This window comes from Chenopodium album, chromosome 9 (assembly GCF_948465745.1).
Source record: "Chenopodium album chromosome 9, dcCheAlbu1.1, whole genome shotgun sequence".
In the NCBI taxonomy this organism is placed as follows: Eukaryota; Viridiplantae; Streptophyta; class Magnoliopsida; order Caryophyllales; family Amaranthaceae; genus Chenopodium; species Chenopodium album.
Window position 1 is genome coordinate 42815161 of NC_137842.1, and position 18426 is coordinate 42833586.

Consider the following 18426-nt stretch of genomic DNA (forward strand, 5'->3'; position numbering starts at 1 on the left):
AACAAACTAGCTAAGTAGCTATGTGCACAAGTTTTTATTTTTGTTTTTTTTTTAAATAAAAAAAAATTAACATTTTTTTTTTTTTGTCAAACTATGTGATATTTTATTTGTCATCACTCAATTAGATATTCTTGGATCTGCAACTGGATACACGTGCAAATGTATAAATTTGATCATTAATTCCAATCAACTTATTTCCTATCACTCTCAACTTTGTACCCTATTAATTTTTATCACCCCCAACCGATCATCCAACCTAATATTACAGGTTACAAGACACGTATCAGCGTATGATTGGCTTATAAAATCTATAAATAAAAAAAAAAAAAAAAAAAAAAAAAAAAAAAAAAAAAACCACAAAAACCACCCATGCCCAGCCTCGCTGCCACCATGACCAGCCTAACCCCCTTCCCCCCTCCTCCCGGAGCGCCAGCAGCCGTCAGCCTCCTTCCTCTCCCCCAGTGTCGGCGCTTCCCCAACCACCTCCCTTTTCCCCTTCAATCACCACAAAATCCAAAATCCCCAAATCCCAAACCCTAACATACATAACTTTCAAACTTCGACAGCGGAAAACTAGGGCGAAGAGAGAGAGAAAAGGAAAAGGAGTGGCGCCGCGGCGATGAGGGGGATGCTTTTTGGATGTGTCCAGTGGTCTGGGATTAATGGTTGTTAGAGGGGAGCGAGAAGGAGATGGATTACGAAAGGTTTTAAGAGCAAAGGGGAGGGTGGTCGAGCATCGCCGACACCTGGGGAGGTGAAGGAGGACTGGGCGACGACCGACGCTAGAGGGGAAGGGTGTTTGGCTGGCCGTGGGTTGCCGCGGGTAGCCGTTGGTGGCTGCGGGTTGTTGTGGTTGGCTGGGTTGGTGGTTTACTAGTTTTGGGTTTTTTTGTTTTTTTTTAATTACCTACTCAATAATTCACCTGTGAGTGTTATTGGCGGAAATGGTATAAAGTTTGGATTAACAAAAAATAAATTAAAGTTGTGATTAATATTGATGGATGAGGCAAAGTTGAAATTAATCATGCCAATCTTTTAATTTTTTTTTTTTTTTTTTTTTTTTTGACAAACAATTTTCCTATAATTTAATCTCACATAAACCTTTATAAACACGGGGGTTTATTCCGGAAACTTCGACAATATTCTACCAACACCCAACCTTCCAGACAACTCTTTACAAATCCTCAACAATCCAAACAAATTCCCCTTCAAATTATTGCTTAACACATATTTCTCCTCAATATATAAACTTAGAAACCACCGTAATTCACTCTGATTCGATTCAATTATCACAAAAATTCTTCTGACAACACAGAAAATCCAGCAAAGGAAGCACTGATTGTTGCAGGACAACAAAATTAAAAAGTGAAGAAAAGAAAGAGAGAAGAAGAAAAAATGGGTGTTGATTATTACAAGATTTTAGGTGTTGATAAGAATGCTAAAGATGACGATTTGAAGAAAGCTTACAGAAAATTAGCTATGAAGTGGCACCCTGATAAAAACCCAAATAATAAAAAGGAAGCTGAAGCTAAATTCAAGCAGATTTCTGAAGCTTATGATGTAAGTTTCTGACTGCCTTTTCTTATTGGTTTTGATATTTTTTTTATGCTTTATTTTTAAATTATGTTATCTGGTGAATAATATTGGTGTCTCTGTACCTTTTAATTTGAAATGATTAATTTTATGAGTGTATAGTGATTAATCATGGACAATAGATTCTTTCTTTAATATTGTCGTATTGACTATGGTTGAATTGATGAATTAATTACTGTTTATTAAGTATTTTGATTGTAATGAATTTTTTAATTTGTAAAAATTGTAGAGAAAAATAGACAATTTCTTACAAGATTAAATTTGCAGGTTTTAAGTGATCCCCAGAAGAAGGCAGTGTATGATCAGTATGGAGAAGAAGGTCTTAAAGGCGGAACCCCACCACCAGACGCGGCTGGTGGTCCGGGTGGTGCAACGTTCTTTTCTGCCGGAGATGGACCTACCTCGTTCCGGTTTAGTTCACGGAATCCAGATGACATATTTGCTGAATTCTTCGGGTTTTCGAGCCCATTTGGTGGTGCAGGTGGTGGTGGCGGAGGTGGTGGCATGAGGGGCTCTAAGTTTTCGAGTAGTATATTTGGTGATGACATATTTGGAAGTTTTGCTGAGAATGGTGGTGGTGGTGGTGGCCCAATGCACTTCCAAAGCGCTTCGCGAAAGGCGCCACCCATTGAGAACAAATTGCCTTGCACTTTAGAGGAACTTTATAAAGGAACAACTAAGAAAATGAAGATTTCTAGGGAGATTGCTGATATGAGTGGGTAAGTAATTTTCAATTTCTGGCCTGATTATGTTGAAAATTAACTTTCTCAATTGCTTTGCAGAAATCTATGTAGTTGTGGATAGCTTTTGGTTGATTTCCCAATCTATATGTTGCATATTTGTTTTTTTTTTTTTTTTTTTTGAAGACATGTTGCATATTTGTTGATCTTAAGTTCAATTTCTGTTTTCAAGAACTAGGTGATATTCTAATTGTGTTGATTTTAATTGGTTCAACTTAATCGCCATAATGTAGTATATTTTATTTAGTGAGCCTTTATGTATAGATAGCAAATAAACTCTAAAATTATGATTGATTGGTGAAGGGTTCTACTCATTTGTCCATTTCATTAAATATAATGTGTAATTGTATACTTTCTCTGTTTCTATTTAGCCGACGCGTTTGATTTAGGCACATATATTAAGGAGAGGACACAGGGAGTGAGAGAGAATGAAAAAGTAAGTGGGATAACTTGTAAATACAAGGTACAAAAGTTACCCAAAAGGAAATGTGTCAACTAAAAAAAAACCAATACGTGTCAACTACAAAGAAACGGAGGTAGTATAAGTCAAGGTACGACTTAGATAGTTACCCTGAAGGAGTCGTAGGTAGGGAAAACTTCAATGCACTAACATTCTTACTGATGGTATATTGATAACAACTCTGTTTGAATAAACTACTCTGAAAATGCAGTTTCTGCCGGCAGGGGTCCAGACTTATGTTTTGAACATCAATAACCAGTCATCAAAAGAAGGACATTGATTTTAGTGCTTTTAAAATATGATAATGGTTGTTTTAGAATTAAGCAAGGCACAAACATAAGTTGGTTTGTTAATGTTCAATCCTCGGTTGCCACCATTCTCTTGTTATATTTGCCATTTTGTATATGAATCTGATGAGTATTGATTTGCAAATCTCATTTGTTTTTTTCTTTTTGATCTGTTACCTTACTGATTTTTAATATTGCAGGAAAACTATACCTGTAGAGGAGATTCTTACAATTGAAATAAAGCCTGGGTGGAAAAAGGGCACAAAGATTACTTTCCCTGAGAAAGGCAATGAGCATCCAGGAATAACCCCAGCAGATTTGGTCTTCGTAATTGATGAGAAGCCACACAAGGTGTTCACTCGGGATGGCAATGACTTAGTCGTAACTCAGAAGATATCATTGGCTGAAGCTTTAACAGGTTACACCGTTCATCTAACTACTCTTGATGGCAGAAATCTTAACATCCCCATCAACAATGTGATTCATCCGAGTTATGAGGAAGTTGTCCCTAGGGAAGGAATGCCTTTACCAAAAGAACCGAGTAGAAGAGGCAATCTAAGGATAAAATTTGATATCAAATTCCCTACTCGATTGACCTTTGAACAGAAAGCTGGAATCAAGAAATTATTTAGTTAGGCCACCCATGGATGAATGAACATCAAGCTATAGTGCATCAGTCGAATGTCACGAATACACCCAAGGATTGCAGGAGGTTGAGTTGAATGATGTGGGAGGGCATTGGTTTACAAATCAAGTGATTTTGTTGTAGATGGTTGGACTCTTTTTTTTTTTTTTTTTTTTTTTTGGGATATTGTATTTGTTAATATTCTTGCTTTCACTGAGTTATAATGAGCTGCAACTTGATAATTATAATGTGACACTTGTGCAACATTGAACTGTAATTTAGCTTATGGTCAGGTTTTAGTGTACTTAATTTTGCCTCCCCTAGTTACTGCTTATATGATAGAATGTGCCCACAATTGTCATTTATAGAATTTAAAATTTCAATTTACAAATTGTGATGTTTTACATTTTTTCTCTTCTAAAACCTTCATTCTTTATTTTAGATTTTGTTTAAATTTTACACTCCATTCCCCTCAATCCAAGCAGGGCCTAAACTGTACGTCGGAGTTCTTTAAAAGCTCATGGTAATGTTTGGATGAATAGATACTGAATGGCATTTTTGAATCATAATTTCAATTAAACTTAGCTCAAATATACAAAAACTCAAATCTAGTCGTTTATAATCCTATTCAACTTTCAACTGAAATAAGTTATAACAATATAAACAAGTCCATTTAAGTTTTGGGTGATAAAATGCACCCTGAAGCTCGTTTGTGAGTTTATAGCCTTATATACTTGAAATAAAAGATATACTGTCCGAGCACGCTTTCATCAATTAAGCCATCTTGCTCGCATATAGTCCATATAACAATACAAGGTAGACAAATTTCTGATTCACTAAAACTTCTGATATAATGCAAAATGTACTCGTAATTGTTACACGGACCATAACCCGCATTCACTTCAGTTTGCAGCCACATCTGATCAACATTACGATCAGATGGGACTAATTGTTTCTAAACTGCCCCACATTTACAAAAAGAGAAAGAAGTAGATCTCTAAACCTTACAAAATACATTCGCCAAAAAAATACTCTCTTCCTTGAAGCTAATAATATTAAGTAAATACCCTAATCACTACTATAATCAGTTGATGCAGATTCAGATGTGTCATCTTGATCCCTATCATCACGCATTCCAACTTCATCTCCATTCCCCTCTATCTCGTCTTCAGAATCTGCATTCAAATATCCTCCAACATCCTCTAATTCGCCTTGTTCATATTCACCACCATCAACATCCACATCGTCCTCATCCACATCATCTTCATCCACATCATCTGCAACTTCATCACGGTGATCATCATCTCCGATTTCATCACGATCATCTCCCACTTCATCTTGATCATCATACTCTTCATCGATATCATCAACATTATAATCACTTAAATGAGGTCTGCCATTATAGACAGCAGTATAATCATCAATGGCCATGTCATCATACTCATCCCCTGAAGCTTGGCCATTATAATCATCATCATAGTCTGATCGCTCTGAGTTGCTATCATCATTGACATCAATCTCATCCACTTGCATCGGTCTACTCTCAACATGATTCCATTCACCCTTTCCAGAGAAACCAGGAGGAGATTTATCGAAGATAATTGGCTCAGGCAGACTCCTTCCACCAACAGAAGATGCCACCTTTTTAACAGGTTTCTGCTTCTTTCGGACAGAGCGACGACCACGCTTACGTCCTCCTTTACCACGACTACTGCGGCCTTTCCATCCACCAAGTACCTCGCCAAGTCTCTCATTAGAGGCTAACCCTCTGCTAGGTTCACCACCTCGGGAGTTAGCAACCCTTCTTTGGGATCTACCACCACGGGATCTACCACCACGGCCCCGGCCACGACTACCGCGTATAGAAGCAAATCCAAGATCACCGTGATCAAACCATGCATCTTCCTGTTGATGGTCACCTGGTGGACCAGCAAGTTCATCATCTTGGACAGTTCTCACAACAGCGTACTTGGAAGGAAGATTCTAATGCAAAAAGAAAAGAAAAAAAAACAAGAGTGAGTACATACACAAGTGTTCCCAACTGTTCCCATAATAAGTAATTATAATTTAGTGAAAACTATAATTCAAGAGCAAAAATCCATGGCAAAATAATAAAACAATGGTCCAACAAGAACTTGTTCTTCAGCTTATTTTAGAAATTTAAAATTGGCAGAAACAGGATTCCACAGCTAAATCTCTATTAAATCATTATTTATGAGACCTACAAATTAAGCCAAAGACATACCAGGAAGTGCCTAGGCTCTGTATCCTTTGGTTTCTGATCAGGCAGATATGAAATTGCTGAATCAAGTTCCATGAGCCGTAAAGCCACTGCTGCTGTTGTTTGGGGTACCCATGGAAGCATAGTCACAGTGCCAAAATTTGTGGAATCGTTAACATACCCAGTAGCATTATCAGAAGCCAACAATTCACTTGTTGTCTGAAAATTTGACAGCAAGAAATCCCTCTTTATCACTCCTTCAAGTACTGTAAGGACCTGATGACAAAGAAAAGTTGAACCATACACACATCAGGTTGTAACAAAATTGCAGAACAAAACAGGCAAGACAAGAAGACAATCTGAAAGAATAGACTCCCATGTAGGTTAACATAACATGATAACACTGCAGATTTAGAGAATGAAAAAGCAATATAACCTGTAGAAGGTCTTCTGCGGATGCTGAAATATGTAGCTTCATACCCCAGGATTTTCGATAGGCATCTGACCAAACAGGTTGAAGGGCTTCAGGAGGGATGCAAACCTGTTAAAAAGAATAGCAATATTAATCATATAGATATATAAGAATTGGGACAGAGCAGAATGTCATAAAAGTAAGAAGATATGATAAATCACCTCCACTAGAGCTAAGAGGGCCTTGATCAATCTAATTCTTGGAGGAGGATATTCTAGACGCTGGAGGTTCCACTCAAGATTAACTTTAATCTCCTGGCATTGGGCTACGTGATTAGAGAAATTAAAGCTCTGGTCAAATACACTATATGTTTTATGGCATGAAGGGCAGTGATTCTCTTCAAAAAAGTATACATCATGGCAAGAATCACATCTGCACACCAACTCCATACACCTCTTCTTCCCATACTTAGTGGCACATAAAACCGAGGAAGAGAAACATTCTCTAAACATCCACTCTTCAAAATTTTTGTACCTTTTAAAGGTGTTCTTTACTTCAAGATTGTTTCTACCACTCTCAATCTTGAATGACGATGAGGGTTCAGGCACCTCAGAATTTGATGCACAAACAGTACTGTTAGGGCTATCAGTACCACCACTGCTTTCAGGGTTAAAATGTACTTCAGAAACTTCGGCTTTAATGGAAACAGTGTTCTGTCTATCCATGTTAGGCTGCTTTCTAATGGACTCCTTAAACAGAGGCTCAACTTTTCGCAATAATGCATGCAAATGACATTCTCTAACCCCACGTACATCCAATGAAGCTAAGAGAGCATCAAAACCCTGCATTGAGTAAAAAACAAAAATAAATAAATAAATAAATATATATATATATATATATATATATATATATATATATATATATATATATATATATATATATATATATATATATATATATATTTAAATTAAAACATTTTAGCTCTTGAGCACTTCAAAGAAACCAACAAGGGAGGGAAAAGGAGTAGAGAGATAACCTCTTCAGAATCAATAAGCCTCCAACCACCATTATGCAATTCAACAAATATCCTGCCAGCACCAGGATCATTACAAGAAGCAGACGCAATAAACTGCCAGTAGCGATTTCGTCGACGATCCTGACCAAGAGGTAATGACCTATAAACATACATTTCCTCAGCTTTGTAGCCAATATAAGACTTCAACTGAGCACGGCACCTCTCAGCAGCATACACAGACTGCTGCAAAGCAAGATTATCTGAACCCGCAGCAAGGTTTGGTGTTGTCAAATTCTTCTCAGAGGGAAGGTCTGCTTCTAAATTATTATCATTATGGGAATCAAAAATTGGCTTTTGCTGCATTTCAGGATTAACCATAGGCTCAGTACTATTTTCATCCAAAGCAAGCATCGGACTCTGCCTACTATCAGGTGCAGATGCCATTGTGATTGATTCTGTCTTGTTTGTGACATATGCTGCATAAGGAGTCTTCATCAGATACTCCTCTTTCAAGCGGCGCTTATCCAGCTGAGCTTCAGCCCACATTTGCTTTTTCAGTGCCGTTGCTGCTTCTAAACGCTCCTAAAAATATATTACATGCCAGAATATAGCAACAAAATCAAATATTGGCAGAAATAGAACATAAAAGAACTTCCGTCACAGTGCAAGAAAGAAAGGGAGGGGGGACACCCGGGAAAGGAGTAAAAAAAGACTTAAAAAATCAACCTCTAGAACAACTCGGATTGTGTTTCCCTCAGTAGCCACACCAATAAGGGCAACAAGAGCATTGAGGCGCTCTTCAACACTAAGATTAGAGTATTCTCCCTCCATAAGCCCTTGAACCCAAGGTTCACCACGAAAGCTTTCATCAATATCAGTGTCTTCATGATCAGTATTATTGCCCTCTTGGCAAATTCCGCCAACATCCACAGAATCCTCAACAAAACATCCATTATCACTCATCTCCTTAAAGCTTTCCAAATGAGCTGAAGACAAAGCACCACTGGTGTCTGCAAGTCCATTAGATGTGTTATCAACATGGGAATGCAAATCCCTACTAACATTGTCTGGATCAACTTTTGGTACACAACTATTCCCGTCATAAGGAGGATTTACATCTAGGTTTGGAGTCAGCTCAGTACCCAAATCATCAATCTCAGGATCTTCAGCAATATCGCTTTCAGAGTCTTCATCCTTCTCAACATCATCAACCTCCATCCCATCAACATCTGCCTCTACTCCATCTACAAAACCACTTTTAAATATCTGAATTTTTTCCCTGGCAGAAGATAAAATGGCTTCTCCATCAACAGGATCCTTCCTGTAGGGAGAGCGCACACAGTACGTTGAAGGTGCAGTTCTTTCAAAAAGTTTCGTATCTCTAGATAATGCTGCTGCAATTGATGCTTCAGGGGTCTTGCTTGTGGTCAAGTCACGAAGTCCAGATTTCTAACCCCAAAAAAAAAAAAAAAAAAAAAAAAAAGGAAAGAAAAGAAAAGCTTTGTAAATATTAGTATGAAGTATGACAATGAAAAGAAGTTATAAACCTGCAGGTATCAATGCCCTCACCTGTATCCTATCAGCAACTTCCAATATATTAAGTCCATTTGCCCCCTCAATAGACAAAACATGAAAAGCAGCAAATTTGACTGTGCCAGGAGTGAGTCGATGCCTTGACTTGCGTGGGTTAGAGTAACCCCTCTCCCGCATAATAGCCACAGCACTTTCAACTGCTGCTCCGGTACGTAAATTAGATATTATGTCAATACCATCATTGCCCTGAAATTATTAGTTTAAACACAGATATGAGGCTTGCAACACAATACATGCAAAAACAATAACCAGAGAGAAAATTTCATCTTGAAGAAATAAAAGTTCATGAAAAAACTAAAACTAGGCATTAATTGCCGTATGTGAATTGCCTAAAATTACAAAACCTACCAGACTGGATAACATATACAAATGTTCAAAAAAAATGTCATGATGAACTAGTTGGCAATGGACTTTAAAACCATAACTGATTAAAAATCAAAACAAATGACTCATCACACTGATTTATCTTAAACTGAAATTTAAAAAATGTCATGATGAACTGGTTGGCAATGGACTTTTCTCGAAGGCGGCCCATGACCCAACCTGGAAAAAAAAAAAAAAAAACCCGACTAACAGGTTGGGTATTTTTGAAGGAAAAATTGCCTGGAATAATCCCACCTTTGAGTCATCCGCCCAAACTAATCCCACCTTTGGATTGTTTTTAAATAATCCGACCTTTATAGTCAATCCGCTTCTAATGGTCCCAAGTTACCAGTAACCGATTGAGTAGGTAATTTTTTTTTAATTAAGTTTATTTTACACGTGTCATCACGTGATTGGTCAAAAAATAATGAGTCATCACGTAATTGGTAAAAAAAAAAAAAAAAGCCTAAAATTTAAACCAAACCCTAGCCCCACCACGACCCAGCCACCTCCCAGTCGGCTGTCCCTACCGTCGGCCTAGACAAGGCCCAGATCCACTAGCTTCCCCGCGCGGTTCACCGACCTACCCTACCCCCTTCCGTCGCCACTAAACCACCACAACCAATCAACCGTTACCGAAATCAAGGTTGAGGCTAGGTGGGAGGACTGGGTCACCGACTATAATACGGTCGCCGGTAAGGGGATAGGCTAGGATTTCGCGGGGCAAGGGGTTGGGGTTGGGCGTAGGATATCATTAGCAGGGGTAAGGGTTTGTGCGCTAATTGGAGTCGGGGTTGGGGCTCGCTGGCAGGGGTTAGTGGTTGTTGTGGCTGGTTAGGGTGGGAACTGCTGGTGAATCGAGGGTTTGGATTTAACGAGGCTGGTTGGTGGTTCCGGGGGAGGAGCGTTAGGCTGGGCGTGGCGCGGCGTCGTCGGAATCGGCAGGTCAGGTAACCTGTTATAACAAGTTACATGACCGGTTGGGACCATTAGGAGCGGATTGACCGTAAAGGTCGGATTATTTAAAAATAATCCAAAGGTAGGATTATTTTGGGCAGATGGCTCAAAGGTGGGATTATTTCGGGCAATTTCCATTTTTGAAAACCCTTCATCATAATAGGTACTCAATAGAATAGTCTTGATGATGTATAATTTATATTTATTGCTAATTGCTAATTAAAGATAATATTGGTGAAAGTTTTTTTATGTTGGAAAATGCATCTATTAAACAGAAGTACTTACAAAAAACATAATAAACAAACTAGAATCTGAAAACATAAACTTCATTTACTAACTAGATGAGCAACAAGGACTCGAAACTTGGACCGAACGAGATACACATAAGGTCTTGCACCAACAGCAGATGAACTAATGAATTGTTTCATGGACGATTAAAGAGCTATAATTCAAACTACTATATTAACTTTGACATAACCACTACCAGGCTCAGTGGAAGGTAAAAGCTACTTTGCAATGTTTTGTTGAATAGGGAGGGTATGACAATTGACAAACCTAGGTTATTACAAGATCAGATCAACTACTGCAATGAGATCATACCTCATTTTCCTCGCGTGAATATGCCTGCTCAACATTTCTTTTTTTAAGTTTTGGCCCAAAACCTGCAGAAAGAGAAAATTGCCGGAGAACTTCTGGCCATGTCAATGGACTTAAGTTGCACTGCCAGCTGCGTATATCAAAACCCCATGCATATGCCTGGTAAAACACATTATAAGCTTCAATGTTTTTCCTTTTTTTTTTTTTTTTTTTTTTGTGTGCATGCAGGCGCATGTGTATATGGAGAAAGGGTAGGGGACAATTGAGCAGCAAAAAATAGAGCTTACCCCTTCAACAATCTGAGGATGTCCGCCAACAGGATTACCCACATTGTTTTGGTTTACACCAAGCCCTGTAGTCGGTGTTCTAGCAACATCCTCAACATCCTTGATGATAGTTCTCAGAAGAGATACATGTATTTCTCCAAGTAGGCGAGGATCCTGCATGAACGGCAAACATAAAGAATGGTAAGATTGCTATCTTGAGCATAATGATGATGATTCAGTAAATATGTAGAATATGGAAAGTTCATGAACTTACATAGTCATGAAAAGCTTGCACGAACTCGTCTAGAGTAAATGGCCACAATCCAAGAACATCAGCAAATGTAATTAGAAATCTCCAGACCTGAAATCAAGAATAGTATTTCAACAATAAATATACAACAAAAAGAGACATGAGCACCCATCATAAAGTATCTCGGAAGGGAGAGAACGGCATCATCAAATAAAATATACTGTATAAGAGAAGCAACAATGTGAACAAAAAAAATGTCAAGTGTAGCACTTCAGTTCCTGGAGCACAAAAATAGGTCAAACACCCTTCCCCGGCACCCCAAACATAGCACACATACATGCACAAACATGCACATCTTGGAAGCAATTAGCTTCAGCCATTAACATGTAGGTGTATCAGAATAAAGTTGAACCAGTGATAAGCCAAAGAAAATCTCAAATAATATACTGGCATTCACTAAAATTGGACCATAATTCAACAGGTGAGTTGGTTATATCCTCAATTCCGTACCTATCTATCTGATTCATTGAATTCCTAGCTAAAGATGATTGCACAGTTCATCAAAAATAGCCATTCTTATCATCATATTTTATACAAGCCATCTGCAATTCTACAATTCTTATCATCAAAATTTGAACACAACAGCCTCTATGTAAGTGAGGCTTCATGCATTCATTTTAATTCAACTGTCCATTCTTTGATGCATAAGATACGATATAGCATTATTTTGTATGGTCATGGCAGCGTATCAATTCAATACTTAGTCAAGAATGTAAGATAATCAGAGATCAAGCCTATACATAGGTGAATAAAAGTACAGAAATACAAGCACACTTAAGGAATACTAATGCTTATTAAATCCTCTTAGCTAGAAAATGAAAACTACATAAGGATTGCTCAGTCTCACCATCAAAAGATTTCCCACATTTTCTTCGGAACCCATCCATGGCCGCATTGCAAACGGCTTCTTCAGCTGCACGGACTTTGGTGGGAACACCCGCAGCATATCTAAAGCACAAATACCAATTAGTTATGACGGATAAGCTTAAGTTGTAAAAAAGAGTGATCAACTATATATCGTAGATCAATTAGATCCACAACACTGACTTTATTTTTAGGATCTATTATTATTTCGAAAAAGGCTCTCATTCTGATGTGACACTTCCTATTTTAAAAATGCTTATAAACACTTGATGGTAAAAGTTACACGGAAAAATAGAGGAAAAAAAAAGGTCCCATCTCAAACTCTGAAATCATAGCTCAACATGTCGCTCAAAAAAGGCCTAACAGATACAACATACTACCCGATCACTCCTACTAAGTACTAAGTAGAACCAAAAAAACAATAATAGTAATAATATTTAAGTGAAATACTGAAATGTAATTGTGAGAGAATATAGGGAGAAAAAGTAGTATAGCAAACCATTAGAATTGAAAGAGAACAGTGTTGATATGATGAAAAGAAAAATAATAAATAAATAAAAATAAATAAATAAAAAATAAACTTCATTTTAAAATGTAATAAGTATTTTGTTGGGAATTTCTAAGACGGAGATGGAGAAGTTGAACACAGGACTGAGAAAATAAAAGACATATAATTCAAGATGGACACCAAGAGCAGCCAAGGTACCACCACACCAACTGCCAATTGATCCTGCGAGCAAAATTCACTATTCACACTATGTAATACAGATTGTTGACCCTATAAACACTATCATCCAATGTAAAATCTATCAATAGAGGATTGAGTAGTCGAGTCTGGGCTGTTGTACAGATGGGTTTCACTGCTAATTATTCCAAACTAGTACAGAGCCCAAAGCCTGTACACGGGTCTGTGTTTTATGACTTCAAAAGGCATCAAAGAACATGTCATTCAGTAAAATCATAGTAGCTACCTCTAAACGAATCAAGATTTTGCAAAGTTTCACTGTCAAGTGACAATATGGATGTTAAGCACTTTCTTGAAGCGGCTATCTCCATCAGCTCCAATCTCTCATCTTCAATAAGCTCCGTCGATTCTTTGGCAAGTCTTCTTGCAACAGCTCTATCATTAGCAGCTTTCTGTCTAGCTGCTTCTCTTTCCCTACGCAGTTCTTCCTTTTGCTTCATTTTCTCAGCCTGTATTAGAGTAAGATAGTTAGACATCCTCAAATAAGAGGGTATGTGATAGATACCTATCTTAACTTACTCTAATCGACTCTTTCAACAAAAACTTTTCTCGTCGCTCCATTTCACGCTTTTGCTCCCGCTGGTATCGTTCCTCTTCCCGCTGCTTTTCACGCAATAGCCTTTCCTCTTCCTTCCTTCGCTCGCGATCTTGCTTCTCCATATCTTTCTTCATTTGTTCTTCTCTCTTCAAACATAAATGATTTAGGTTAGTCACAAATAAAATGCAACAGAATAAAGCAAAACCGGAAAAAAAAAAAAAAAAAAAAAAAAAAAAAAAAACACTCAAGAATTGATTACCTTCCTCCTCAAAATATCTTGCCTCTCTAGTTCTTTCCGCATTTTTTTCTCATGGGCTTCAATTTCTTTGGCTATTCTTGCTTCTTCATTCTAAAGCCCAAAATGTACCAATTTACACAATTAAATTGCCAAAACAAGGAGCAATCCGAATCAAGGCTTATGCGGAAAAATAAATAAATAAGTAAAACACAAAAAAATGGCTTGACCCATAGTTGGCAGACTATAAATAATCTGCAATAGCACCTCAAACTAAGTTTTTGAAAAAGGGAAACTATAAGGAAATTCTGGTCAGAAGAATATACCTTCCGCTTCCTTTCCAACCTCCCAGCATCCTCTTCTTGGGTCACGCGCCTCTCGGATGGGATAAGTGCATTGTCCAATGAGTTTGGGTGTGCAGTAAAAGGTGACTCCATACCCATATTTATATAGGGAGACTTCCGGGCAATGGTTTCATAGTCCCCTGAAGTGGACGGCAAGAGGCTACCCCCCTTTCCTTGAGACATCAAATTTAAATTTGGCATCTGATTTGGAACACCATATACCACAGGCACTTCTTCATAACCATGCATGTATGAGCGTCCACTAGATAATGGAGGAGTCTTGGTTCCCGGCCCATCAGAAGGTGAGCCATAGTAGTGAGATTGAGCCACTCTTTCATACGATTCACTTCTTACAGTTGGTTGCTCAGGAAGAAACTGGTACTCATGTGGAGCTCTACTAGAGCCCTGCTAGAAAAACATGCATTAAAAACTCTATATCAACAGCAAAGTACAAAGAGTGCAAAGAATTAGTCAATAATTATTAAGACTAAAAGAAAGCCCCTCATAACAGCAATTTGTGAACCAAGTTTAATAAGACACCCCGGTTTTCCTCACACAGACCTTCAATTTTCATGAATTTACTTCTGAGTTGTGAGTTCATCTGAAACATTACATACCAGCTAAACTAAATTTTAAAGTCTCTTTCTCTTCAGCTATCACATAAAACCAATAATTTTCATAGCTTCTGATCAATTTTGTCTGTACAAAACATGTTACAAAAGGAATATTAAATAAAGGAATCAATCAGAAACCACCCACACTGTTCTATGACACCTTGTTACAGTTCTAAAATCCAGTCAGGTCAGCGGATTCTAAGATCACTGAACCTCAAGATCCATTTTTACACAAATACATCTGTACCTAATTCTTTATCTTCCTAAATTACACAAAGAACAGAACTTGATTAATTTCCTTCCCAGTTACCGCTCCAAAGTTCACAACAAATGAAAGGCAAAACAAATACTTCCTCCGTTCCTTTTTAGTTGACACATTTCTTTAGTCAAGTTTGTCAATGCACAAATTCATTCAATAATATCTTTAAGTACTGATAAGCAAAAATTATTTTTAAAAAAAAAAGGATGAAATTTTAAAAATTTATAAAGTGACTAATTTAACAAGATCTCACATGACTATTTTTCATCACGTATAAATCACAAAACACGGTCAAAGGGAAGTATGTGAATAGTGTTGAAGACAAATCGTGTCAACTAAAAAAAGCGGAGGTGGTACCAACTATAGAGTGCTTTTCAGCAATCTCAAAGGGACATCTCATAAAGGAAAATGTGGCAAATAAAAAGAGACAAAGGATTAAGCCACATGAGACTTGTAATAATGATGCAACTCTTCTATCCAAATATATGATGCAAGGAATAAAACCGTAACCAAAACAGATTGGGAAATTATTCAATGAAAAAAATGTATTATAATCCTGAAATAAAGTAACAAAGATTTCATTTTCCAAAAAAAAAAACAAAACAAAAAAAAAAAAACAAAAACTCACCTTGACTGGTTTAGCATCAGAGCGCTCATACTCATATGTTCGTCCAGTTGGCTTTTGTGGTGTGATTGAAGTTGCTACATACATGAGATTAATGCTTAATAAATTTTACCATACAAACATGACATTTTCAGTAAGCAGTCAGCACAACCACAGAAAATTCTTCATTTACCCAAATTTCTATAAAAGATCTGATATCACACCTTCAAAAATTAAGGGACTATTAACTCCAAAAAAAAAAAAAAGGGGGGGGGGGGGGGGGGGGGGGGGAATCAGTCACATACTAGGGTGCATTCAAATTTAAACAGATTAATCAATCGCTTAAAACAGAAAAGATTTCAAACATAAACTAAGAATGCATTTGTAAAAATAGATGGTACTTTCTCACTATTTTACAATATCAACTCTGACAGAGTTTTAAAACAGTTTCCTCTTTTTTTTTGGTAAGAAAAAGCTCTTTCCTCTTTTGATTGCAAGGCTAAAACCAATTACCAATGCTAGCATGTTCCAAACACATCATTAGAGTGACCTATCGAATAGCACTAGCTTACTCAAAAATATTAGCTTACCCCATGTGAAATAAGTATTTGCCTCCAGCCAGCCAACAAAAAGTCACATTGTTTCAGACTCCAAAAAACAACACTTCAAACCATACAATGACTACAGATCAAATAGTTCACACAAATCAATTGACACCATCAGCTGGTCAGCGTTCACATCAAATTTAGTTAACTACATTAAATCAGCCAGCAATGACATAGTTCTACAGATAATACAAGCAAAAATAAAATGATGGATCTCATTAATTTTTGCTTCAAGCCATAAACCAAATTATCTCTGATAAAAAATAAAATTAAGCCAGAACAACAAAAAAGTGAGGCATACCAATTGGAGCACCAAAAGCGCCAGGAGGCAATGGATCAAACTCCATCCCAAGAGCAGGTCCATCATCCCTAAGTGGCTCCCCAAGCTGCGCTTCAACAAATGCAATAGCCCGAAGCTCGGCTACCGATTGAGGAGGCTCATAGTACCTCTTATGCCCACTGAGTCTAGGCAGAGCAACCCCAGGGCGGCTCACATATGCTCGGCGTGGGTCCATATGGCCATAAGGACTAGACCCCGATCCAGACCCTGACCCATGTTCATTACCCAACTCAGCACCCAACATCTCATCTTTGGGACCCACAGCCGGTAGGATTGCCTGAGTAACAACTGCAGGAGGGCCAACCGTGGCAGTAACAGCAGCAGCAGCAGCCGATGCCGCCGCCTCCCCCTTCTTTGCCCTCTTTCCTGAACCACTGCCACCTGCTGATTGCGGTTTCCTGTCCTTTAACCTCCTATGACAGAACCACATCTGTAATTGCCGATCAGTTAACCCTAATTGAACAGAAAGCTCTGCCCTCAATGCTTCTGATGGGTATGTCGCAACTACAGCAACAAATCAACAAAAAAATTTAAAAAATAAAAAATCAATCAAACAATATATATCTGAAACTCTTCAAAATTATTATACAAGATGTAAATAAAATCAAAATTGCAGGCAACAAAGAACAAACCTTGATAGGTTTTCTCAAGAACTTCGAGTTGAGAAGCCGTCTTCATCTTTCTCTTAGTTTTAGGCTCACCTCCACCACTACCTCCGCCGCCACCACCACCACCACCACTTTCAGGCGGTTTCTTTTCTCCATCAGAACAACTCCCACCTTCCATTACAAAATTCCCCCAAATTCAACACAAAAACCCTAGAAATCGACGAAAACCGATCTAAAATTACCAAATAACAAAATCAACAACGACCCAGATGAGCAAATACCCCAAATCGATTTGGGTATTTGCAAATCAACGCAAAGAACAAAACTTGAATGAAAATCAGAAGTTAGGTATTTTGACAACGAATAAAAAAAGAGGTAGAAAGATAGAAAGAAAAAAAGAGAGGTATAAATTGCATTAATAATTTTCCAAAAAAAATCAGAAATCAGTGAGACCACACTTTCTCTCTCTAATACCAAAAAGTAGTCTCTCTCTAGAAATTGATTAATTGGTTGTGATTCACGAACAAGAGAAGATTGCTTTGCTTGTTGAATTGGGTAAGATTTTGGGGAATTACGATAATAAATAATAATAATGATAGCAACCAAGTAGAAGTATTAGAAGAATTAAAGCAACAAAATTTGTAGTATTGTTCAACACAGTTATTTGTTTCTCTTAGAAAATAATTAATAATAATACTATCGTAAAAATAATAAAGAGAAATAAAACAGTTGGTGTAATAATAAAATTATAAAAAGGGATTGTGATTGTTGTTTTTGTGGGAATTGATTAAAGGAGCTGCTACGAACAAACGAACGAACAGTCTTTCTCTCTCCACTACTACCTTCCATCTCTCTCTTCCTAAGATTTTCCCTTTTTTTTTTGGGTTTTTACAGTTTTTATATTTATATTTTTTTGTTCTTCTTTTCAATTATCGAAGAAAAAAACAAAATAAATTAGTAGGATTAAAAAAGAACAGGAGTGAGTGGTTAAAGTTGATATTCGTGGAATTTTTTTTGACTTAGATTCACGATTCCAGGAATTCTATGCTTATTTTCCTTTTTTTTTCGTTTTGTTATTCCAAGCGTTTTAATTTAATTTTTTTTCCTGGAGTACGAGTAGTAGTTTTTTTTTTCCATACAGTTCTACGCTTCCACCCATATTCTGTTTTGAGGATTTTTTTTTTTTTTTTCTTTTAAGGAAGTTTTTTTTTTTCAATCCTCTTTTATCTTT

The 18426-nt window shown here is 37.3% G+C and overlaps 2 protein-coding genes across 3 annotated transcripts; one reads left to right on the forward strand and one right to left on the reverse strand.

The window, feature by feature from the left end:
* Positions 1–357: 357 nt before the first annotated feature.
* LOC145558528 (uncharacterized) lies at positions 358–3982 on the forward strand. The gene is made up of 3 exons (XM_081619798.1): positions 358–1560; positions 1861–2312; positions 3281–3982. The coding sequence occupies exons 1-3, from the start codon at positions 1396–1398 to the stop codon at positions 3714–3716; spliced, it is 1053 nt and encodes a 350-aa protein (XP_081475924.1). The 5' UTR covers positions 358–1395; the 3' UTR covers positions 3717–3982.
* A 548-nt stretch (positions 3983–4530) lies between these two features.
* On the reverse strand, positions 4531–18092 carry LOC145558527 (homeobox-DDT domain protein RLT2-like). Of its 2 annotated transcripts, none has more exons than XM_081619796.1 (18): positions 17220–18092; positions 16549–17091; positions 15667–15740; positions 14148–14570; positions 13846–13935; positions 13568–13732; positions 13275–13497; positions 12287–12387; positions 11404–11490; positions 11151–11303; positions 10867–11022; positions 8923–9132; positions 8080–8802; positions 7375–7935; positions 6560–7180; positions 6363–6467; positions 5951–6202; positions 4531–5688 (listed from the first exon to the last, which is right to left on the reverse strand). In XM_081619796.1, exons 1-18 carry the CDS (start codon positions 17371–17373, stop codon positions 4774–4776), a joined length of 5556 nt encoding a protein of 1851 aa, XP_081475922.1. In that variant the 5' UTR covers positions 17374–18092; the 3' UTR covers positions 4531–4773. The 2 variants fall into 2 exon arrangements, with proteins under 2 accessions (XP_081475922.1, XP_081475921.1); XM_081619795.1 differs by having other exon boundaries at positions 14148–14573.
* Between the last annotated feature and the right edge of the window lie 334 nt (positions 18093–18426).